A 25,859-nucleotide genomic window follows, 5' to 3' on the forward strand; every position below is an offset into this window, starting at 1 on the left:
CCCATTGCAGTGGTATCAGCAAATTTGTAAGTGGTATTGTTGTTGAGCATATCAGCTCCTGTCTGAGCATTGACATGGAGCCATTCCAGTTCACCTATCATGGATCCCAACTTACTGGCTCCACACAAAGTCCTGGAACACCTCGATAGCAAAGATGCATCAATCAGGATGCTCTTTATTAACTAGTCAGTATTTAACACCTCAAAACTGATCAGCAAACTCCAAGACCAGGGAGTTTACACCCCACTGTGTAATTAGATCATGGATTTCCTCACCTCCAGACCAAAATCAGGGAAGATTGGTAAGAACCTATCCTCCACCATCTCCATCAGTACCAGAGCACCACAGGGCTGTGCTTTTAGCCTCCCTGATCTACTCACTTTACACCTATGACTGTGTAGCTTAGAACGACAATAACCACCATCTAAAAATTTGCCGACGATATCACGGAATTGGGCTGTATAAAGGAAGGGGATGAGTCTGCTTACAGGATGGAAAATGAAAACTTGGCTGAATCGTGCACCAACAACAACCTTGCACTCAGTGTCACCAAAACTAAGGAGCTAATTGTTGATCTTAGGGAAGAAAAGCCAGAGGTATACAATCTAGTGATCATTGGGGGATCAGAGGTGGAAAGGGTAAGCATATTTAGATTCTTGGGAGTCACTATCTCAGAGGATCTTTCCTGGACTGAATACACCAATGGCATCATGAAGAAAGCACATCAGCACTTCTACTTCTTCGGGTGTTTGCGGAGGTTTGGTATGACACCAGAAACCCTGGTAAATTTCTACAGAGATTTGGTGGAAAGTGTGCTGACCAGCTGCATCACTGACTGGTATGGGAACACCAATACCTGAGCATAAAGCTCTTCAAAAGGTAATGGACACAGCCCAGGACAACATAGGCAAAACCCTCCCCACTATTGAGTACATCTACAGAGAACATTGCCGTCAGAGGGCAGCAGCTATCATCAAAGATCCACACCACCCAGAACAAGCTCTGTTCTCGCTGCTGCTATCAGGAAAGAGGTATAGGTACCACAAGACTTGCACCACCAAGTTCAGGAACAGCTCCACCATCAGAATCCTCAATGACAAGCTCAATCAGAAACTCATTTAATGACTTTTACTTGTGGACTTTATTGATCTTTGTTCTCTCTGCATTGCACAGTTTGTTTACATATATTATCTGTTGACAGTTCTTTTATTTGTTTACATGTTCATGCTGTGTGGAGTTTATTTTTTGCACAACCAATTAGTGGGAATTCTGCTGTGCCCACAGGAAAAAGGAATCTCAGGGTTGTATGTGATGTCATGTATGTACTCTGACAATAAATCTGAAAACTGTATTAAGCACTCAATCATCGGTGTAAAATGAGTAGAGCAGGGAGATGAGTAGGCAACCTTATAGTACTCCCGTACTAATGGAAATTGTAGTGGAGATGTTCTTGCCAGTCAACTACGTTTAGGATCTGGAAGTGAGGAAATCCAGGATCAAATTGCACATTGGGCTATTAAGTCCCAGGTCGTGGAGTATGCTGATTAGTTCTGAGGTGATGATGGTGTTGAATGTCGAACTATAGTCAATAAAAACATCCTGATGTACACAGGGTTTTGTGTAAATTCAAGTTCAAATTTATTTATCATCCAATTACACAAATACAACTTGATACAACAGTGTTCTCTGGTCCTCTGTTCAAAACATGCAAACACACAACCAGACTTAGCACATATACAGACAAGCAATACATAAGCAGGACAAATATACCCATATACAAATAAATACTGTTTAATAAATAGTAGCACCTCAGATGTCAATTAAAGACAATGCGATGGCATCTGCCAAGGACTTGTTGCTTTGGTTCGCAAATTGGAATGGATCCATGTCTTTGCTCAGGCAGGAACTGATATGCTTCCACACCAACTTCTCAAAACACTTCATCACCATGGATGTGAGTGCCACTGGTCGGAAGTCATTTAGGCTGGTTACCACGCTTTTCTTGGGCACCAGTACAATTGAGGCTTGTTTGAAACAGGTGGGTACCTTGCACTGTGAGAGTGAGATGTTGAAACTATCCGTGTTGACATTATTTAAGTCATTTGTGAGGTCACACTTAGAATATTATGTGCAGTTCTGGTCACCCACCAGCAGGAAATATATCAATAAGATTGAAAGAGTGCAAAGAAGATTTACTAGGATGTTGCTGTGTTTTCAGGAGTTGAGTTACTGGGAAAGATTAAACAGGTTAGGACTATACTCCTTGGAATGAAAAATGAGGGGAGATTTGGTAGAGGTTTATAAGATTGAGGAGTATAGACAGAGTAGATTTGAGTAGGATGTTTCCACTTAGATTGGGGGAGATAAATATGAGAGGTCATAGCTTTAGGGTGAAAGGGGAGAGGTATAAGGAGAACATTAAGGGAAGTCTTTTCACTCAGAGTGGTAGGAATGTGGAATGAGCTGCCATCCGATGTAGTGATTGCAGATCCAATTTTTATTTTAAAAATAAATTGGATAAATACTTGGATAGGAGTGGTCTGGAAGGTTATGGAATGAGAAGAGGTCAGTGGGACTGGCTAGTTTTATTCATCGGCACAGAGTGTAAGGCCAGTTTTCTGTGCTGTAATGTTCTATGGTAATACATTGGCCAGTTGGTCAGCACAGGATTTCCGTATTCGGCCGGGCACTCTGACCAGACTGGATGCTTTCCTTGGATTGACTCTCCCAAAGGTACTGATAATCAAGGATCGTGAGGGGGTCGTGAGGATATGCAGTGGTTCTTCCAAGTTCTGATGGTCAAATCGGATATAGAATGCATTGAGCTCATAGGTATCCTTCATTATTTCCATTCTCATCCAAAATCTCCACTTCACCTAGGAGACTTCTTTCCTTAGATTATACCTCTGCCTCTTCTGTACTATTTTGTATTTTCATGCAGAACAAAGCAGTGTATTATGTCTAAAGTGAATTGTGTTGATAAAACGTGGTTTTGATAAGCAGGACAAATGCCACGAAAAATACTATGTTGGACTTTTATCATTTGGCTAATTGATTGAAATTATGCTACAATGGTAATTAATTTACTCATTGCAATAAAGTAATGATATCAACACTGAACAAATCTCAAAAAGTATGTTGCATGCCTGTTTTGCCTTTCTAATTTTATTTACATTTTGTAACATCAACCAGGAGTCCAAATCTCACATGGTCTACCATGGGATTTTGCTAACTATTCCCTACACTCTTTACTTTTAGGGATTTGATGTTATAGATATGCAATAAAAATCAGTAGCAGGTATGTCAGAGAACTACATAATACACAGCTTGAAAACAAGTACAGGTATTCCTTCATTTTAATAACTTCAAATGTTATCAGATTACTTTGACACAATTTTAATATATCTCTAAAATTTTGATAGAAATCTTGTGTAGAAGTCAATTGGTTTAGAATTTGCACGAAGGTAAAACTAATTATTGACTATGTTTAGCATAGTATCATTATTTACTTTTTGCATTTCAAATTCTATGTGCATCCAATACACTAGATGTATCTCATCAGCATAGCAGGTTGAGACAAAAATATTCTGGGTCAAAAGTCGAGTTATTCCATACCATTGAAATCTCAACTGGTGGGAAAAGTAAAAGATCGATGGATGCTTCTGGACATTAGAAAGAGAAAAATAATCCAAATATAGCTATTTGAGGTAACTGTCTGAAATTTTTAAAAAAAATCTAGGAAACAAAATAAAACAGGAGAAAGTGCAACTATTATTGAGATTTCAAAAAAAAATATTTTGGATTAAATTGAGTAGAGTCTTTCCTTTTGTACATTACAGATGTAGATGAAGTCCTCTCTTCACGAACAAGATTTGGAAGAACTTGCCAAATCTCCCTGATGGAAGATGGACTTTCCTGCTAGCGACTGAATATTCCACAGGGATGATATGTGTCTCCAGCAAAGTCTTTCAATTAAGAATTATGAATGTAGATTGGAGAGAAAGGGGTAGGGCTCAGATAGGATGCTCATGAACTTCAGCAAATAGAACCCCCATAGAGTCCGGGGATGTGGACTCCTGGTTGATGTTACAAAATGTAAATAAAATTAGAAAGGCAAAACAGGCATGGGACATTAAGCAAGTTAACATTGAGGTCCCCAGTGGCTGCATGGAGTTCATATTTCAAGAACAAATAGCTTAGCTCAAACATATCTATAACAATTACATTAAAAAGTGTTTTCGTGGTGCTTCAGAGATTTTATTAACCACAGTTAAAAATAAATGAGTTAGTGAATATTAAACTGAAAAATGCATTTTTGCATCATTGGTATATTATATTTGATTGCAGTGTATGCTTTCCTTTCCCTTTGATTTAGTCCTATAAAATTGAGATAGTGCCAGTTCTACTGAATGATTCTTTCTTTCTTTGGCTTGGCTTCGCGGACGAAGATTTATGTAGGGGTATGTCCACGTCTGCTGCAGGCTCATTGGTGACTGACAAGTCCGATGAGGGACAGGCAGTCTCGGTTGCAGCGGTTGCAAGGGAAAATTGGTGGGTTGGGGTTGGATGCTGGGTTTTTCCTCCTTTGTCTTTTGTCAATGAGGTGGGCTCTGCGGTCTTCTTCAAAGGAGGTTGCTGCCTGTCGAACTGTGAGGCGCCAAGATGCACGGTTGGAGGCGATATCTGCCCACTGGCAGTGGACAATGTGGCAGGCACCAAGAGATTTCTTTAAGCAGTCCTTGTTCCTCTTCTTTGGTGCACCTCTGTCTCAGTGGCCAGTGGAGAGCTCGCCATAGAACACGATCTTGGGAAGGCGATGGTCCTCCATTCTGGAGACGTGACCCACCCAGTGCAGTTGGGTCTTCAGCAGCGTGGATTCGATGCTTGCGGACTCTGCCAGCTCAAGTACTTCGATGTTGGTGATGAAGTCACTCCAATGAATGTTGAGGATGGAGCGGAGACAGCGATGATGGAAGAGTTCTAGGAGCCGTAGGTGATGCCGGTAGAGGACCCATGATTCAGAGCCAAACAGGAGCGTGGATATGACAACGGTTCTGTACACGCTGATCTTTGTGTGTTTCTTCAGGTGGTTGTTTTTCCAGACTCTTTTGTGTAGTCTTCCAAAGGCACTATTTGCCTTGGCGAGTCTGTTTATGATTATGAATGATTATTCCCTGTCCTAATGTATGTTTTTAGCTTTGCAATTCATAGTGATTACAGCAATGCTATTACAGCAACACAGGTACGAATCTGGCGCTGACTGTAAAGAGTTTATGCATTTTTCCCTTGTCTGTGTGGGTTTCCCCAAGTACTCCAGTTTCCTCTCACCTAGGTTATTTAGGTGCCACAGGCTTGTGGTCTGGAAGGGTCTATTACGCTGCTGTATCCCTACATTAAATTAAAAATAATAGCTGTACTATTTAAAATTTCCATTTGAATTTTAAACTCAAGTTGCAATATTGTGCAGGTAAATGTGCTTTGATCAACATGTCATATATATTTACAAGTTATTTTTAAATCAGTTGAGAAAAATATCTAAAAATCCAATGAAAGTCTATAATGCAGTGAGAAGGTTGAACAACCAAAGGAACTGCTCACACTAACTATCCAAGACTCTCATATTCGTGAAACAGCAAGTATTTATTTATTTGAATATATGAATACTTGTCCTGCATATGTATTGTTTGTCTGTATGTGTGTTATATTTGGTCATGTGTCTGCATGTTTTGCATCTAGGACAGAAGAACACTGTTTCATCAGGTTGTAATTGTACAATTGGATAACATTAGACTTGTCTTGGAATGATGCTAGAAGTGCCCTCCCCAATTGTGAATATTCTACAATTTGTGAAGAAATTCTACTTGGGGTCTTTGCTATAAACTATTTCAGCTAACAAACTGACTGGCTGAATGAGCAAGAATGAGATGATTTGTGAAGTGAGTTGGGCACCATTCTCTTGGAAGGGGTATGAGGCTTCAGGGTTTTGATGCATTGGTGATTTTAACTCCTGAAGCTCATCTGTCAACTGTTGATCAAATCCATGAAGAAAATGTGGTAGATGTAAAAGCTGGTTGGTGAGCAGAAGCACCATTGGGAAATAAAGAACAATTGCTTGAAAGAAGGTAAGTCATAAGGAGAAAGCTTAAGGCAAGTCTTGTGGAAGTCAAGGTTCAACGGTTTAAAATGAGTCTTGATCAGGACGTAGCTGTTTATGCAAGCAACGACTTTGCTAAGAGTATGTAATCAAAAAAAATTAACCTTTTTTAGGTACTTATTCATACTACCTTTCTTTGATTGGCTTACTTTCCCAATCCCTTGTAATCAGTTTATCTAACACGAATATCAGTAACAAATTGCAAATCAAATATTTTTGTGAATAAACTCTGTAAGGCAACAACAGATATATTTTTAATCTTCAAGACTTGCAATATGAATAACACTAACAACAAAATTATAAGTGTACAAGCTAACATGTTTTTACCTCCTGGGCTAGGCATGATGGGAGTTCCTGGAGGTCCTCCACCACCTGGGGGACCCTGAAAAACAATGTTCATTAGAAGTTTAGTGTTTAATTAGCTCTCTGAAATATAGTAAATTTAATCAGCTAATTACATAGAACCATCTGTTTGTAGCTACTCCAAATGACAATCTGTAGATCTGTGATACATTACATTTAAATTTTTTTCCTTCAGCGTTTTGTGACTCTATTGGCTTTTGTAGCTCAATACTCCATAAGATGTAGCATAATATCCGATGAACTTTACATCAAAGAATGTAAGCATGAATGCCAGGATCAAGTTGTCTATTATTTCCCCAAAAGGCCAATAGTCTAAATCAACCACATTCACCTTATAGGCAGGCAAACTACAATGGCCACTTTGATAAGGTTCAGAACTAACCACTACAAATAAAAGGAAATAAGTTTAAATATTATTTCCTTTTAACCAATCTGAATTATTGCTTTAATTCTAGTGTTGGATGATTGCATGATGGCAACATTTGCTTACTTAAGTAGAAACATTTTGCATTTACAGAACACCTTTTATATCCTTCAGCTATCTCAAATTAGTTCTGAAATGCCATCATGATTAAAATTTAGAAACCAAGGCAGCCAATTTGAACAAAGCAAGCTTCCACAAACAGAATTACAATAATGATAAAGTTATCTCTAAGGAGAAATATTCTTGTCTATACAGCCTCTTCATACAATTCATGGCTACCAATCTTGAGAATTTCTACTGCACCCTTCTAGCTGATATTTTTCCAAAGACTTGATGACCAAACCTGCACACAGTACTCCAAAAGCCGTCTCACCAGTCTTGTATAGTTTTAATATGATATCCCTGCAACTGTACACAATGCCCCAACCACTGAAGACAAGCCTTTCAAATGCCATTCTACCTACCTGTGTCATTACTTTCTTTGAATCATGTATCAGTACCTTCAATTCCCTTTGGTCTACACACTCTCCAGGGTCTTACAATTGACTGTGCAAGTCCAGTCCTGGTTTAACTTCACCCTTGTTCAATTTAATTCCATTTGCTATTCCTTGGCTCACTTTCCCAGTTCATTTAGATTCTGCTGTAATCTTAGATAATCTTCTTCACTGTCCATTGTGCCATTAATTTTGATGTAATCCACAAACATTGTCATTGTAATTATTAACATAGATGACAAGCAGTTGTGGATCCAGCACCACTGGTCATAGGACTCCAAACTGAGTAACAATCCTCCACTACCTTCCTGACTCATACCATCAAGCCAATTGGCCAGCCCACGTTGGATCACGTGTGATCTGACCTGAACCAGTCTCCCACCTGGGGCCTTGTTGAGTCCATGTACACAATGTCTGCCGCATTGTCCTCATTTTCTTGGTCACCTCTTCAAAAAACAGACAACTGGAAGTAATGCTGCATGAAATAAGCAAAGGCCATTCTATAATGGGAAGACTTGTGGAGTATGCCAAATCCTTTGTGCTGGTGAGCCTCCAGGAGACTGTCAGGGGAATCTCTGCAAGGAGCAATAGTATTTAAGTGCTGTTTATGAATGGTTGCAAGTTGGAGAAGGCTATAATTGAATGTTATCAAATTGTTGTGGCAGCCCTGCCTGCTTCTGTGGGTTAAAGAAAAAGTCAATGATGTCTTCTCTCTTTGAGTATGGAGGTTGGGACTTCAGATGCACATTCTAAAGAATCAATAGCAGCAAACCACAAGATGTAGCAGAAATAAGTGCTACAGACTGGATTAATCTTAAAACCAGGTGCAATACAAAAGTGACCATGATCTTGGCATCAATGAGCAGGGAAATCCAGGAATACATAGGAATTCACAGAATGCTTACCGATTCCAGGGCATAGAGTATGCAATTTGTATAGTGAACTAGGATTTGAGGGGGAAACAAGTCAAACACGAAATGCAGACATTGTGATTACAATGCGAGAGGAACTCAACAGGTCTCACACCATCCACAAGAGGTAAAGACATATAACTGACATTTTGGGCATTATCCCCTCTTCAAGGTATGGATGTAGTTGGTGAAACCCGTTTATTCTATGACCAGGAAATCTGACAGTGGTATTAGGCAAATGCAGAAGGTCCTGGGAACTCAAAGACAGAGAATGGGGTGGTAGGGATATAGAAAATCAAGGTTTTGGGTTGGGTTATTTGATCAATTGATATGACAGGAAGGAGGTGATTGAGCTTGAGACAATGAGTGGAGGAAGGTGGTCAATGCTATGAAGAATAAAAGACAACTATGTGACATTTTAGAAATGGTGAAAGATTTATACTATCTTTAGAGAACCCAGAGTATACTGCAATGTGACATTTTAATGGGGTTCTACTCCACTAATATTCAATAAAAGTACAATCTATCCGACAATCATCTGTCACTCCATGGTGAATGTAGGCTCATCCCCTGGTGCAGAACACATAGGGATCCACATTCTCTAGAGCAAATACTGAGTAATTCTAGATTCTTCATATCCACAGAGCATCAGAGATGATTCAACTCCATATGCTTAAGTCCTGAACTGGGTGATATTTATGTTGGTAAATATCAGTTCCACATGGAACTGTTGGCACAGTTGTACAAATGCAGAACAGTCATTAAACTCAAACTGATTGTCATATACTGGCACTTTAGGAGTTTCCTTCACCATTATGAACAAACAGCAATTAAACCTTTAAATTATGAATTCAGATCTCCTTACATCCAATGCACATTTAAAGCCCGTGCAAACTCTTGTTCATTCTCAGGGAACTTGGCCAATCAACTTTGAGTTTATTTTTAATTTCATTTGAAATTGCAAAAATCCGAAGTTGATTTGTAACTTATTTAACATCAAAGACCATTTACCTTGGTACCATATGTAGATGAATAGCTGTTCTCACAACAATTTTGACCACAATGAATATGGTTTTACCAATGAACATCAACAACCATCAACCAAACAGAAAAATCAGATGTTCTCTTTCCAGTCAAATAGACAAATAAATTGGACAATCTATTTTTGTGTTTTAACAAAGCTGCACAACATATAATAGAGAATGAAATACCACTCACCACATAATTGCCAGGTGATGCTGATGAATATGGTATCTGCAACAAATAGAGTCAGCAGTCAGTCATCTTTTTTCCCATTCCAAAGGTGGAAAATACCCAAATATTTAATGCAATCATAATTAATCTTAAGCACCATTATAATTCTTTTTTATTTCAGTGTAATTCATCTTTCCCCTTTCAAGTTAAATCTATGCCCACTAATTTTATACTCCCCTATCCTGGTACAAAATACTGTGCCTACTTAACTTATCCGTGCTGGTGATAATTCTAGTGATCTCCCCTCAGCCTCCTATGACCCAGGGAGAAAAGTCCCAACCTACCCACCTCATTATGATTCAAAGCCACCAATCCTGGTAACATAAAATGTTAATTAAAAAAAAAAATAGACATACAGTGCAGTATCAGGCACTTCTGGCCCTCGAGCCCATGCCACCCATTTACACCCAATTGACCCACAATCCCTGATACATTTTGAATGGTAGGAGAAAACTGGAACACCCAGGGAAAACACACGGTGACACGGGGAACTCCGTCCAGACAGGGTGGAATTTAAACCCCAGTCCCAATGGCTGGTGCTGTTAATAGTGTTGTGCTAACTGCTACGCTAACCATGCTGTCCTAAATTCTCCTGAGTCTTTTCTGCATCCTTTCTAGTTTAGTGCTATCTTTCTTATAGCTGGACAGCCAAAATTGTGCAGTATGGTCTCACCAGCATTTTATGCAGTTGTAACATGAAAACTGCAAATAGAAATTGATTTTGAAGTCTCAACTCAATGGAATCAAGTTCCTTGATTTTGATTTTGCATGAACACACAACCTGTTCCGTCATGCTAAAATAACATCTCAGGAACAACATGGGTAAAAGAGATTGATAGCTAGTTAACCACCTTTATTATGTTTATTTTAACGTCCACTCACATAAATAACTGAATGTGCAATTGATTGTTGGAGGAGGAAACAGTTTTTAGCTTTCTTATAAACAAAAACACCAATTATTTTAAAAGGTGATTTATATTTAATATTACATGAGAATAGTATATTTACAATTGATTATGGACCCATCCTTTTCTAAAACGATCAGTACCACCCTGAATTTTGTCATCAGGGTTAATATCGTTATAGTAAATGTATTGAAAGCACTCAAAGTGGAAGGCAAAGAAGCACCACTGAGGTATGTTGCCTGTACAGCAACTTCTACACCAAAGTAAAGGCAAAGTTCACATTTTCTTCAGCCAACCTATTCTTAACTGATAACAATGACAAAATTAATAGTACAAAATCAGAGTCCATTTATTCATTACTACGAAAATAGTTTAATTTCATGAAAGAGTGGGTGCATATTTCAGATTCTGTGCCACATTTTCCATTTATTTGTCCACAAGTATTCACCGATTCTAATTGTGAATAACTGCATTTGTGAAAGAACCCCATTATAATATGAAAGTCAATGTTTTAATATATACATCCTAGTTGAGCACTGAAGGGTTTATTACTTGTGTGAGTCATATGCATTATACTTACAGAGTTGGCATTAGGTGGATTTGGCCAGGGTCGACCACCTCCAGGACCCCTGCAGCAAATAGCGACAGATGGAGTTTTAATTCAAAGAAATGAATAACATGCAATTGATCTTACTGAGAAGAAAAACTTGCATTCTCACTGGTTACAGCTATTCCAGCCATCATCTTTCTTGTTTAAAATACAAGCATCTTTTGAACATTTAATTCTCATTTTATTCGGTGCCACACAAACCAGCAGACTTTTAACTTTTTTACTACATTGGATTTAGATTGTGATTCACAGATGAAAATATTTTATAACCAACAATCAACACAGTCGAGATTATGGACCTGCAAAATTGGCAAATCAAACAGTAAATCCATATATTTGAATATTTAAGTACAAAATGAATAAAGACAAAGGTTAAGTGCATTCTGATTTGGAGTAAACAGGGTATGCCAAATAGAAATTGAACTTATTTTCTCATATTGTTCAGTATCCAAATTGCACATAAAATCATATGCACGCTAGATCCTACAGTGATCATTTCAGGTTCATTAGTGACCATTGGTCATGAATCACATACACATTAGTGGTAGAATTTGGAGCTTTTGTTCCAAGCAGACAATATCTGTGGTTCATTCACAAAAATACTAAGAGTACAATGTACAAGGTTTAGATACAAGCGGGAAATTGGAAGATCTGTACCATCACAGAGATTTTAGCACAATTCATCTCCCTGTATCACTTTTCAATGGTCAATTTTATGTTAAATAATTCATTAGAAGCCCCTTCAAAAATCATAGCCTTCCAATAATCTATTGCTTCTATTGTGAATGGTTAAAGGCATTTTTGGGCTCCATTGTTCAGCTTGTTCTTTGCAGTAGCTTCAGACCATTCCTGGTGAGAGAACTGACCAGACCTATACAAAAGATGGTAGACAGTCCAGACATGGAGGAGAGCATTGAATTCCCTTTCTTTCTTGTTTTTCTGGATCTATGTGATTGTCCTTTCAATTATTGCATGAGTGAGAGCTTGGCTAAAGTTGAGCTTTAAATGGATCTTTGTGTCCTTGGACACATCACAAAAGACAAACATGCAGACAATGCAAATAATTAAGAAAGAAAGTGGTCTGTTGGCCATAATTCACATAGGTCCTGAAGTATTTTGTACATTTTTTGGTTTTCATATGTAAAAAAATGCTCGTCTTCGTATAGAATGCAATTAAGATTCATTCATTGGATCCAGGGATGAGAGGTTTGCTATCATAGAAGAGGATGATATAGACTATAATAGATTTATATACTAGGATTATATAGACTAGGAATATAGATCTATGTTCTATAGATTAGAATTAATATATTAATGAAATTGTTTATATCTTTTTCAGTCTATTCCAATTTTTATCCCTACATCTTTCTTTTTACTCACTGGACTAATTTATTTCCTCGTATGGCAAGGAAAACAACCTCACTTAAATAAAGCGCATCTTCAAAAAACAAAAAAGAGTGGAGTTCTGGTTTCAGATTCTATACTGGGTGGTCAATATACATAATGTGCTTCTTTTATTAAAATTTGAAAAATTAGTTGAATGCCCTTCTTGGGTGGAAATGGAACTGAATTTTTCAAAAATAACATCTATGTTGGCAGTCCTAGTGTCTTTCTTTTCCTTATTTTTCTAAATTAATAAGTAATCCAGTAATGAGACATAGGTTGAGAAAATGGGCACTATACAGAATTTTTTTTTGAATCAATAGTTTTTCTCTAGCCAGTTCTATTTCAATTAATCATCTTTTTAAAAACCTTTATCAAATGCAGGTTTCAGAGAATGGTGTAGATTGGGGATTAATAATTTTAAATATATTTTTATTCAAAATAAATTTGCTTCTTTTGAATAATTGAGGGTAAAATTTAAATTATCCAATAGTCATTTTTTAAGATATCTACAAGTCAGACATTTTCTTCAGTCCAAGCTCTCTGATTTTCCATGGATTTCTGAAACAGATATTCTTGATTGACTTTTTGACTTTCTATTTTCTCATAGAGGCTCAATATCAATTATTTATAGTAATTTGATGGATTTGAGAACATTTTCACTAGTTAAGATCAAGAGTGATTGGAAGCATGATTTGAATTTGTCACTTCCAGATGTGGACTTGAATACTGTTCTAAACTTCATTAATGAATCCTCATTTTGTGCTCAACATTGTTTGTTGCAATTTAAAGTGGTACACAGAGCACATATTTCAAAAGTTAAGTAAATGTAAAATTTTTGAGGCTTCATTGATACATATGTTTTGGACTTGCCCTAGTTTAGAAAGTTTTTGGAAAAATTACTTTCAAACTTTATCATTTTTAAGGTCACGTTAGAACCATGTCCCTTAATTGCTCCATTTGGTTTTTCTCAAGATGAGGAAATATTGTTGACTCCATCTCAGAAGGAAATTTTAGCTTTTACCTCATTGATAGCTCGACAGACAATTTTGATGAAATGGAAAGACAGCTTTCCACCTACACATATTCAATGATTACAGAAGGTTATGTCCTTCCTAAGTTTAGGGAAAAAAATCAGACATAATGTTAAAGATGTAACGGTGAACTTTTAAAAGACATGGGGTCCATTCATGGAGTATTATCATAATTTAAAGAATTAGGGTCTTTGGATCCTCCTGAACAACGGTGTCTGGTTTCTGAATTCATCCTTCTTTTCCTATTTTTATTAGATATGCAAATTTGACTTGTTTAGGAGGGATTTGATTATTAGTGGGATTTCTTTTCTTTCTCTTTTTCCTTTATTTTCTTTTCAATATTTTTTATATAGTGGGTTTGATTTGAAAGGGTGCACTCAATTTATATTATGTATAATCAAGGTTATATTTGAAATGTTCAAATTTTTTGCTTTTTCTCTAGCAAATGTATTAAATTCATATCATATGTGTATTTTTTTTAATTAAATTCAATAATGATACTTTAAAAAGAAACAAGATTCATTCATTGGATCCAGGGATGAGAGATTTGCTATCGCAGAATAGGCCTGCATCTTGAAGAGTTTCTAAAAGTTGAGGAGAAAAATTGCTTCTCACAAAAAGGTAGATTTTTTTTTCTCTAACTCAGAAGGCTCTGGGGATTCAGTTAGTGTGTTCATTCAAATTATGGATTGACTAGATTTCTTGAAGTTAAAGGAATTAAAAGATATGGAGTTGGGCAGAAAAATGGAATTGAGGCAGATAATGAGGCACAATTTTGATGAATGGCAAAGGCCAACTTGCCACTCCTGTTCTTTCTTATATTGTTATGTAATCAATGATAAAGTCATGCATCTACTTTGGGTTTCCAAGGGCAGATTGTAAGAAATTAACATAGTAAACAAAAGATATAAAAGTTGGATAAAGGAAATAAAAAAGATTAAGAAATAATTTTAAAAGAAAAATAGTAATTATCCCAATGAAAATTTCAAAGATTTATAAGTTTGTAAATAAACGTACATTCAATGAAATGAAAGGAAAGAATTATTTTTAGTGGTATGCCAACTTGAATGTATATAAGGAAAAATACATATAGAATGAAGTACCACATTCAGCAGGTCTGAACATATGACGAGGTCATGCTTGATCTGTACCTTTTCCATATCCTCCTGCGACTTGGTTTAAGAAATGTTTAGCTTAAAGTGACATTATTACCCAGTTCCTTTGGGATATACAGGTAGTTCTACACCTTTGCATGAAAAATTGTTTCCTAAATGATTGTACTCTGGACTCTCCTTCAGTACAAAAGTGTAATCTCTGTCTTCCCAATTATTTCAAAAGACTAGAAGGCTTAATAAAACCTACTATTCTATATTTCAGGGTATAAATACCTATAATCTCTCCTCAGTCAAACATTTGGAACTCTGACAATATCCTGGTGAAACTGCATTGCACCTCTTCTGGGCTTATATATTTAAGATAACTGGATTTCAAGATGGTATGTTGCCTCCCAGGCGCAAGGGTCAAGGATGTCTTGGAGTGGGATGGGGGGGGAACAGCCAGTTTTCATGGTGCATATAAATACCAACAATGTCGGTAAACAGGATGAGATTTGAAAAGCCAAATTTATGGAGCTAGGAGTTGTTAAAAAAAAAGTAGGACCTCAAAGGTAGTAATCTCAGAATGGCTACCAGTGTCACATGATAGTCAGAACAGAAATAGCAGAATAGTTCAAAAGAATGCATCGCTTGAGCAGAAGTGTAGGGGGGATGGATTGAGACTCCTGGATCATTGGAACCAGTCTGAACTAAATGGATTACATCTGCGCAGGACTGGAATCAATATCCTAGGGAGTTGTTTGCAATTGCTGTTGGGGAGGGTTAAAAGTAATATAGCAGTAGGATTGGAATCCAGGTAGAAAGATGAGATCAAAAGTTGGAAAATAGAAAAAATAAAAGTGGGGGACAGAAAATGCAAATGGTTTCTTCCCACCCTTCAAAATGTATGGGGTTGTTAGTTAATTTGGGGTATTTTGGTGGCATGGGCTCATGGGCCAGAAGGGCCTGTTACTGTGCTGTATGACTAAATTTACATTTAATGAAAGGGATAGATAAGTTGGAAGTAAGAATGTTGTTCCTACTGGTATGCAAGACAAGAACTAGAGCTGGAGTTCTCAACCTTTTTCTTTCCACTCACATACCACTAAGTATTCCCTATGCCATAGGTGCTCTGTGATTAGTAAGGGATTGCTTAAGGTGGTATGTGGGTGGAAATAAAAAGGTTGCGAACTACTGAATCAGAGGATATAGCCTCAATATTTGGGGAAATAAATTAAGGATGAATTAATGAGGAACTGCTTTTCCCAAAGGGTAGAGAATCGGTGATAGTGTCTGCCCAAGAAAGCAGGGAAGTCTACCTCACTAAATTGTTCAAGACACAGTTAAATATTTTTGCACAATAGGGGAATTAAGGGTTATGGGGAAATGCAGGTGGGTGGAGCTGAGACCCATAGCCAGATCAGCCATGAGCTTATTAAATGGCAGAGCCGACTCAACGGTCCAGATGACTTACTCCTGCTTTTAATTTTATGCTCTTGTGTCACACTGATTACCAAATGAATTTGCTTGAACTCGTCCTTCTTACAATGACAACAATCACAAGTACATTGAGCTAGAATAAACAAAAATCCCACTTTGAAATGGTCCAATGCAGAGTTTTCCCCATTACAGGTAAAATCATTAACCACTATAGCACATATCATAAAAGCTGGAGCTTAACATTCCAGTGTCCACACTATAAACAATAGTGGAGAGGAACATTAATTCTGGTTCTTTCTCCACTGAAGTTACATGACCTAATGAGTATTTCCAATAGATAATGATTTTATTTTGTATTTCCAGTACTGTATCTGCAGTATTTTCCTTTTAAGTACTTTATCTTGGTCTGGTGTTTTTTTGACTGGGCTCTCGCAGTGTCCCCTCACGCACAAAGGAAATCTATGCATGCACATTTGGGCCCATGTGTGTGCACACACAGCCCAGTTGTGCGAGTATGAGATGAGAGGGAACACTTCTCTGGTAGGCGAAATCTCGAGGCAACTGTTGATCTTTTCAATAAGAATGTCAAGGTCAGCAACAACATGGAACGAGGGACCTTCTATTTCTGTGCTTCATCATTTCAGCCACCATTCTCCGGGAATTGAGATGCAGTACAATGATGCTCAGCAGCCATGAGCTGGAGACCAAGCAAAAAGTCACACTGATTGATTTTAGCAAGTGTGTGTGTTAAGCACATAATTAATGAGACATAGTTGGAAAATGAATGTGATTCACAAGGTGCATACACACACGAGAATGAGCTGTGGGCATGAAGGTTGTGTTCCAAAAGCACCAGGGTAACAGACAGCACTATTTAAATTCCATTTTTATGGTCAATTTCTCAACCGTTACAGCTCTCTCATCTCACCCTGAGTGTTTTGGCCATTACCAACTCTGTGACCAGAAATCATTTCTTCAGTCATGGACCTGACAATGGACATTCTGAAGTCTTTAATGATGTTGAAGACTTTATCAATTGCTCTGTTTTAAGTTAAACAACTCTAACTTCTCTGATCTATTCATATAAATTGTCCCTCATCATTCATATTGTTCTAGTAAATTTCTCTGCATGTCTTTTGTCTTTATCATACTTTCAAATGTATGATGCCTGGAAAAAGATATAGTTTTAAGTACTTTACCTTCTTCGTCGCTTAATGCCACTATTAATAATGCAAGTAATCCCATTTACTTTGCTAGAAGACTTTTAAACTTTCCTGAACCTTCTTTCTTGTCTCTCTAGCCTCACTTTTCCTTAAATTCATGCCATTCAGTTTATATTGCCTCTCAATATTCTTCACATCAAAATACACCACCACATAATTGTTTTGTATTAAATACATTACCACATATCTAGTTGTCTATGCTTTATTTTAAATCTCTTATTATCCAAATCACATTGTATGATATTTCCAAATTCCATGGATAATAATGGGAACACGATGCTATAATTTCCTGAACTGGGTGAGGGCAGATTTTTTTTCTGGTAGATGTTAAGTACTTGGATTGTCAGAAGCATTGATAAGATGGCACATAAGATACATTTTATGAATGTTGATGCACGTGGTAATTTAACCACACTGCTGGAGAGCTGACTATGAGATAGAATGCTGATGGTTACAAACAGAGAGATAAAGTAAAAATAACAAAGCATTAATTCTGAATGCCATTTATTACTTAGTATTGTGACAGATATAATGTTGTATTTTAAATTGTATATAGATGTTTTAAAGGAGATAAATTGTGCCAGGTTATTCTTAGTATGGGTCACATACAAACACTTCAAAACAGATCTCATTTAAAATACTGGAGCTCTGTGCAAGCCAGACATTCTGGCTCTGACTGCCTTTGCAAAAGCTTTGGGGAGTGCCTATAGAGACCTTACAAATGAATTGTTGTTTTGGAAAGCATCTCGAAGGATTACATCTGGAGCCACAGGCTGTCTGAGTGCAGGATACTGTTCTAAGATGGTCATGTGGTTTTGCAAGCAGAGAGAGTAAAACAGGTTTTTCTCTGGGGGGGGAGAGAAAGAGAGAGAGAGAGAATTCAGTTCTACTGTTCAGCAGCAGCAGCTGGGACTGGAACATGACAAGCTTGTGAAAAAATCCCATTATGAAGATGGTTGTAAGTTCTTAGATCAGCCTGGTCAAAGCCCTTGTGGTCCATACAAGAGGAGACGACTGGCTGCCTAATGTTTCACTTGAAATAAGACAAACAGAAAGGAACTCTGTGGTGACCTGAAAGAAAGAGGTTATCATCTGGAAAATCCAAATGGGGCAAGTTACTTCGGCAAGACACTGACATGGCTGATTAAAAGGGATCAGTTTGTGTCTCGCGACCAACAAATCTCTCTCTGAAAACTGACAGAAACCTTCCTGAGTGGTAACCATTTACCTTTCAAGCACCAAAGCCTGGTAAAATTCATAAATGTTAAATTCTGTGCACAGTATAAGAATTGCCTGCAACCAGTGAACTTGGGGGAGTGAAAAGTGAGATTGAACTGTGAATCAAAGAACATCTCTGAACTTACACACACATTACATACACGTGTGATTAGAATTAGAAGTGGGTTAAGTTAGGTTAAGTAAGTTAATAGTAATAAGTTAGAGTTTTTTCCTGTTCTGATGTTTAAAGATAATTAAAAGCAACTTTTGTTTAAGTTATCACTTGTCTTGGTGAATATCTATTACTGCTGGGTTTAGGGGACTTCTGAGCTTATAACAGTATGAAGGGGAATAAAAGTCACATACAGTCAAAGAACGATGGTGTGATGCTCCATAAATCTCATTAATTCTGTGAATGATTTAGAATTGGACATGAATGATTGCATTCAACTATAGACATGCAAGACTGTGAGGAAAAACAAGTGTTATAAGATGTCATCTGAGAGAAACAACAGATGCAACTCAATGCAGAAAATATACTATATTCTGAAGAAAAAAATAGTTTAAACAAAATAAAATGATTTGTCTTCACAAAGAGTAGTAGATAGTGGTAGATAACAAAGTCTTTAAAGATATGAATACAGATTAATAAAAATTGAAAATTACATCTCTAATTTTTTTTCTATCTGCATTCTTACCTTTAAAGAGCATTGTCATTTAGAGTACAAAGTGACACATGGGCTGGAAGCATTTCTAAATAGAATAAACCAATTACAGTTGTCGAGATTTAAAGATGTAAATTCTTATCTATTTTTAAATCCCTTTTTCCAGTTTGACTTTCCAAACAATACGTACCTCAGGTGAACTAGATTCAGCAATCATAAATTCTGTAGCATCAACTTGGGAGGTGAAACTGAATTTCATAATTAATTAGCTATGAAATTTATCCCCTTTTGTAACTTTAATTAGTACAAGGTGATTCCAGATTGGAATGCTGGGTATATCTGAGTTAAGGTTAGGGACCAGGAACTTTGGAAATTGTGGGTGTGCTGGTTAAGATTTCCTGCTGATGGCGCAAATTTAGAAAGCACCTTGAGACTTCATACTTTAATGCACACTGTAGGGTATGTGTTAATATTCCTGTACTGTTAGTGAACAGCAACATTAAAGAGGCTTGCCAGTCAAACTTAGTTTGATAATATCACTCAGGAAACTGCTGCAATTGATTTTTAGTGAGCAACATTTGAAGTATTTGAGCATTCATCAAAAGAGAGTAAAAATCAAAGCACAAATTACCATCACAATTAATCTATTTATTTTTTTTCTGACACTCTGCATTGCTCTTTTACTATCTTCTTTAAAGGCCAAATGTGTTCTATATATTTTATTTCACAGTTCTCTTTGATCGCTTATTTAATGATTAAGTTTCAAGTAGCAACGCCTTTGTATATACCTTATTTCACTATTGGCATATCAGATCCTTAAAACTATGCTGAGTTATAGCACAGAAACAGGCTCTTTCCCCCACCATGTTCATGATAATCAATAAGTTTCATCAATACAAATCTGATTTACTACTTCTGGTCCATAAGCTTTTATGCATTGATGTTTCAAGTGCTTATCCAATGTTAGATGTTGTGAGAGTACCCCCCTCCCCCCCCCTCCCCCCCCCCCCCCTTTCATGACCTTCTCAGGCAGTACATTCCAGATTGCATCCATCTGAGTGAACAAAGTCCTCTCAGATCCCCTTTAAACCATACTCTTCAGCATAAACATTGACAGAGCAATCCTGGATAACTCTTCCATTGGACAACATTTCTAACTATCCACCCAATCTGCACCTCAAATAATTTTGTACCATTCTATCAAGTTCCCTGACAGCATTTTTAGACAAAGTTCACTCGCTATTGACATGACATTGTACTCTGAAGAAGGATTAGTTGGGCTTTACTTCGCTAATATTGTTTAGCACCTTCTTATATGTGCTCATGAACAAGAGTAATGTAAGATAAATAAAATCCCACTTACCAATGTTAGATATGAAATTACTACAATAAATGTGGTTATAAACTAAAAAAAATTAATTTTACTTTAGAAAATAGTCTTGCTAAAATCTAAGTTCAGGAAATGGGCAAGTGAAAGATTGTAATGACATAAAAACTTACTGCACACAATTCACTATAACTATGGGTCTACACTTTGTTAAAGCTCTAAAATAAAGTTAATCCTCAAGTCTTTTGCAAATCTTGAACTGTACTTCACTGAACAGGAGATACACTATTACATCTGAATTCAACCTAGCATGAACAGCCATCCAAAAGGTTCCCTGACAAATATATCTCTTTAAGTAACATAGCAATCTCTATATCAAGAGGCAACAAACTATTTATTGATTAATTTAGTGGAAAAATGGATTTAAATCATAGTGTACATTACTTCTGACTCATTGAATATCTATATTCAGTACTCCACTTAAAATTGTACCATGAAAGATGACTTGCAAAAAGAATTCATCAATTTACTTACATGTTCATCCCTGGCATGCCTGGACCACCTAAGGCGTTCAGTGGGGGCCTCATTCCTCCTCCGTAACTCTGCAATGATAACCAAGGGTCAGACTACCATAAAGAAAACAAAAATCAAGAAAGAAAGGGGGAAAGAAAGGAAAGTAGGTTAATGATTTCCCAAGTAGTGTTCAAGGATGTGGCCTGTGTTTCAAAATAAATAATATTGAAAGCTTACTGGAAACTTAAATCTCTACCCCCCACCACACCATCCCCCCCGCCCACATCAAAATGATGGATCTTTTACCAAACCAACTTTTTACAATTAGCCTACCAATAAATTAATGTTTCTCAACAAATGATGCATAAACTTGCATCTGAAAATGCTGACAACAAAACACAGTTACTAGTTACCTGTGGTCCTAAGGGAGGAACCATCCCCCTTGGAGGAGTCATTCTCTGCATTGGTCCACCCATGGTTGGATGTCCTGAATTTCAAAATGTCAAAAATACAAATGAATTCCTCTGTTTTCTGTCCAATACTTTCCAAACCAAAACAAATGCAAGGATACACAGTTCAGTTGATTTGTATATTTTATAAATTAAAGAATATATGAAGCAGGAATGAAGCTCATAACCATCTGCTAAATAATACTAGAATAAGTATAGAACATTGCATATAAAATATAATAAGCATATGTAATAGATTAAAGTTCTCCTTTAGGAGATATTGAAAATTCTGTCACAAATTACACCCAAAATTGTGCATGCTTTGAAAAATGGTTTTCTCTGAATCTCTGATCAAAATGCAAAGCAAAAACAACGTCTGAACGAAATTAGCACAGTCAGATAGTGTTTTCAAATAATTACTTTCTGAAAATAAATCTTCAGAAGCAGATTTTAGAGAGGAAACTTGTTGGGAGGGATCATGCTGAACTCAGATTACATCTAGAATTATTGTCTGAGAACCTACCCTGGTAAAAACAAAGCTGCAGTGGGGGTGGTCTCTCTTTCTGTTAAAGTAAAAAAAAACACACAAATGCTAGAGAAACTCAGCAAGTCAAACAGTACCTTTATGAGCCCTTCCTCAAAGTGTGGGGGAACATGAGAAATGTCTGAACAAAAGGGGGAAGTGGGGATGGTGAGGGTGGGAGATGATAGGTGGAGAAGGAGGGCTCAAGCCTGAGACATTGGTGATGTATCTTCACCTTTGCTATATAAAGGCACTGTTTGACCTGTTGAGTTTCTCCAGCATTTGTGTGTGTTTTTTTCACTTAACTAGTGTCAACAGAATCCTGTGTTTTACTTTCTGTTAAAGCAATGTGGCTTTATTAAAGTACTTAACTGTTTCTGGTATTTAGATTTATTTTAACACTGAGACAACATAAAATAATTTTGAAAAGTTAAGAAAATTAAAAGGCAAAATTAAAGTTAATTAATAACACATTAAAACATTACACTTTTGATCCTTCCAACCCAAAATACTCTTCTTCAATGTCTGTCTCACTCACATCTCCTCACACTCTTTTCCAGGCTTTCTTCCTCAAACTCTTACAACTTTCCCTCTCTCTTCCTTCTCCATTCTCTCTCTCACCCACCTCTTTTTTCTACTCTCTCTCACACACACACACCACACACACACACACACACACACACACACACACACACACACACACACACACACACACACACACACACACACACACACACACACACACACATTTGTGTAATTACTCAAAGTCTGTGGATTACACTGAAGCAACCAGAAAAATATAGCAGGAACAAGGCAATTCTACAAATATATACATTTGCATTTCACATAATTAGAACATAAGAAATAGATGCAGGACTTTACCATGTTCTTTTCTTGAGCCTGCTCTGGCATTCAACAGGATCATGGATGATTTTTTTTACAGGCTTATTGATCCAAGATCAATTTTATCCAGAGTAAACTTCATTAGCAATCATTTCTGATGAAACCATGCTATTCATGAAATTGGACCAGTGCTTCCAGTCATGATCTATCTTAGCATGTATGACCTTTTCCCAGCATCAAGAGTGCACCTCCAAACTTTAAATACTGTGCAGCAGAAGTTTGGCTTCTACTGACATAAACTGAAGCACAAAGCTCCACACGGCTGGCATGAATAGAACCACTTTGAACATCTGGCCCCTTCACAAGAATGCTCCAAATTCCACTGGAGATTGCTCATGCATATTTTAAAGTGCATTCTGGGCTCAAACTGACATTTTTTTTAAATAATGTAACTAATGAGAAAATAATGCATTATCCCTTAGGCAACATGAGGATGGGGTTAGGTGTGCTGTGCTCCGGGTAGATAGCTTTTAAGAGCTGCATCACAAAGTGGTGGAAACACTATAACAATGATATTATTCCTGTCTGAACCAATCCAAAACATGATTTAACATAACTTTTGAGATAGCGACTAAACTAACCCTGCTGCACTCATTTTTTTTCATCAGTGATGGAAATCTTTCTTAGGGAACTTAGTTGAAACTTGTGCTACATACAATTATGTTTTAACACACACAAACAGATGCAATCCAAAGGTCCAGGCACCTATGCCTCAAGACCACTGATGCATAAAATGCCTTAAAAAATACATGCAATTTGGGCATGTGAGAAAGTGGAAAAGTTTTCGGAAGATCTAAACCAGGTAATAAATAAAATCACAAAAAGCAATATACCAAAAAATCCAGAGATCTTTCTTCTAAGTAATATAAGAAGTAAAGAACTTGGACTCGATTTGGATGGAGCACAAAAAAGATTTATTGTGATAGCCTTAGCTGTAGCAAAAAAAATGTATTATGTTAACCTGGAAATTAGAAGATAGCCTGAGAATACAGCAATGGTACATAGAAATGAATAAATATATTCCATTGGAAAAAAAATAACATATAATTTAAGAAATAACATCACAGTATTCACACAAATTTGGGAACCATACATGGAACACAACAGGAAAGTCCTACCGTGGACCTCCACCACCTAAAATGACAGAAGGAGAAGAAGACGAAATGAACTGACCCAGTGTGTAAAAGTGGATGACACAAATTTCTTTTTTATTTTCATTGTGGGATGACATTGTTTAATGGGTTTAATGTATCATATATGTTGAACATTGAGTGGGTGGGGAGGGGGGTGAAAGAGGGAGGAAAGGGAGGGGGGAAAGGGGAGAAAATGACACTGTGTATATTCAAGAGGGAAATGTTTGTGTGTATTTTGGTCAGTATGGTTCATAGTGTGAAAAATTTTTTTTTTTTTTTTAAATTCAAGTCCAGGCTTGAATATATCCTAGAAAATAAATTTCATTCAGAAATGTAGAACTAAAGGATACTACAGACCAGAAACAGGCCCTTATGCCCATCTAATCCATGCCAAACTATAATTCTCCCTAGGCTTATTAACCTTCAACTAGATCTGCAGCATGGCGGGGTCGGCGGGCAAGGTCAGGCTGTGATCTTGTAACCTCCTGTTCCACCTGCAAGACGAACCGGCGGGGCGTTTGAGACCTCCTCCTGCTAGCCACAGGTGGAGGATAGGAAGCCCCCGCACATCCCCCTGCGCTGTGCGGCTGCTCACTGACCATGGCTAAAAAAAAAATTAAAAAAAAACTAGACCATAACCCTCCCTACCCCTCCTATCCATGTACCTGTCCAAATTTTTCTTAAATGTTTTCACCACTTCACCGGGCTGCTCATTCCATACCCTATTTGAACAAATTACTGTACACTGAATGCTCCTCTTAAACATCTCATCTTTCACCCTTAACTCATATCCTCTACTTTCTTGTCTCACTGAACCACAATAGAAAAAGCCTGCTTGCATTTATCTCATAATTTTGTGTACCTACCATATCTCTCCACCTTCTTCTAAACTCCAGGGAATAAAGTGCTAACCTGTTTAAACTTTCACTTTAACTCAGTTCTTCAAGTCCAGCAACATCCTTGTAAATCTTCTTGGCTCTTTTTCAATCTTATTAATATCCTTCTTATAGTTAGGTGACCAAAACGCTACACAATACTCCAAATTTTGCCTCATCAATATCTTATACAACTTCATCATCACATCCCAATTCCTATACACAGTACTTAGATTTATGAAGGTCAATGTGCCAAAAGCTCTCCTTACCTACCTGTGGCACCACTTTCAAGGAATGATGTGTCTGTATTCCCAAATCCCTTTGTTCTACTGCACGCCTCAGCGCCCTACCATTTACCATGCATGTCCTATGCTGGTTAGTCCTCCCAAAGTGCCACACCTCACACTTGACCGCATTAATTACCATCTGCCATTTTTCAACCCATTTTTCCAGTTGGTCCAGATCCCAGTGCAAGCTTTGAAATTCTTCCCCACTGTCCACTACACCTCCAAAATTTGTGCCCTCTCTGCATAAAGAAATTTCTGCTCAAATCAGTTCCAAATTTCTCAATCCTTATCCTTGGACTACACCCTCTCGTTTTGGATTTTACTGCTTGAGAAAATGGCCTGTTCACATCTATACCATTAGTCCCTGCAAGAACCTTGTACATTTAATGTGATTCCCTCTTCTTTTAAATTTAAGTGAATAAAGGCCAATGTCACTCAATCTCTGCTTGTAGGTCAACCTCCTTGACTTGAGAATTATTCTAGTAAATCTATGCTTTACTGATGCCAAAGCAAAAATGTCCATCATTCGATATCAAGGCCCAAACAACACACAGTATTCTTAGCAAAGCTTCAGTTAATGGTAAAAATCAAGTAAGAGAAACACAGGTTTTAACTCTATGCAGTGCTACCAAGGTAAGTTTTATTGTTGATTGTATTCACTCAATGTAACTTCAATA

At 37.2% G+C, this 25,859-nt stretch overlaps 1 protein-coding gene across 5 annotated transcripts in view; it reads right to left on the minus strand.

The window, feature by feature from the left end:
* The window catches only part of ssbp2b (single stranded DNA binding protein 2b), a 427,857-nt gene that overhangs the window by 37,560 nt on the left and 364,438 nt on the right, over positions 1-25,859 (minus strand). For all 5 annotated transcript variants that reach the window (XM_069936385.1, XM_069936398.1, XM_069936391.1 and 2 more), the window contains 5 exons: positions 21,426-21,499; positions 21,034-21,101; positions 11,086-11,134; positions 9,565-9,600; positions 6,482-6,536 (listed from right to left, as the gene is read on the minus strand). In XM_069936385.1, the coding sequence (XP_069792486.1) occupies positions 6,482-6,536; positions 9,565-9,600; positions 11,086-11,134; positions 21,034-21,101; positions 21,426-21,499 (282 nt within the window). The remainder of the gene's footprint in view (positions 1-6,481; positions 6,537-9,564; positions 9,601-11,085; positions 11,135-21,033; positions 21,102-21,425; positions 21,500-25,859) is intronic.

Source organism: Narcine bancroftii, chromosome 1, assembly GCF_036971445.1.
Source record: "Narcine bancroftii isolate sNarBan1 chromosome 1, sNarBan1.hap1, whole genome shotgun sequence".
In the NCBI taxonomy this organism is placed as follows: Eukaryota; Metazoa; Chordata; class Chondrichthyes; order Torpediniformes; family Narcinidae; genus Narcine; species Narcine bancroftii.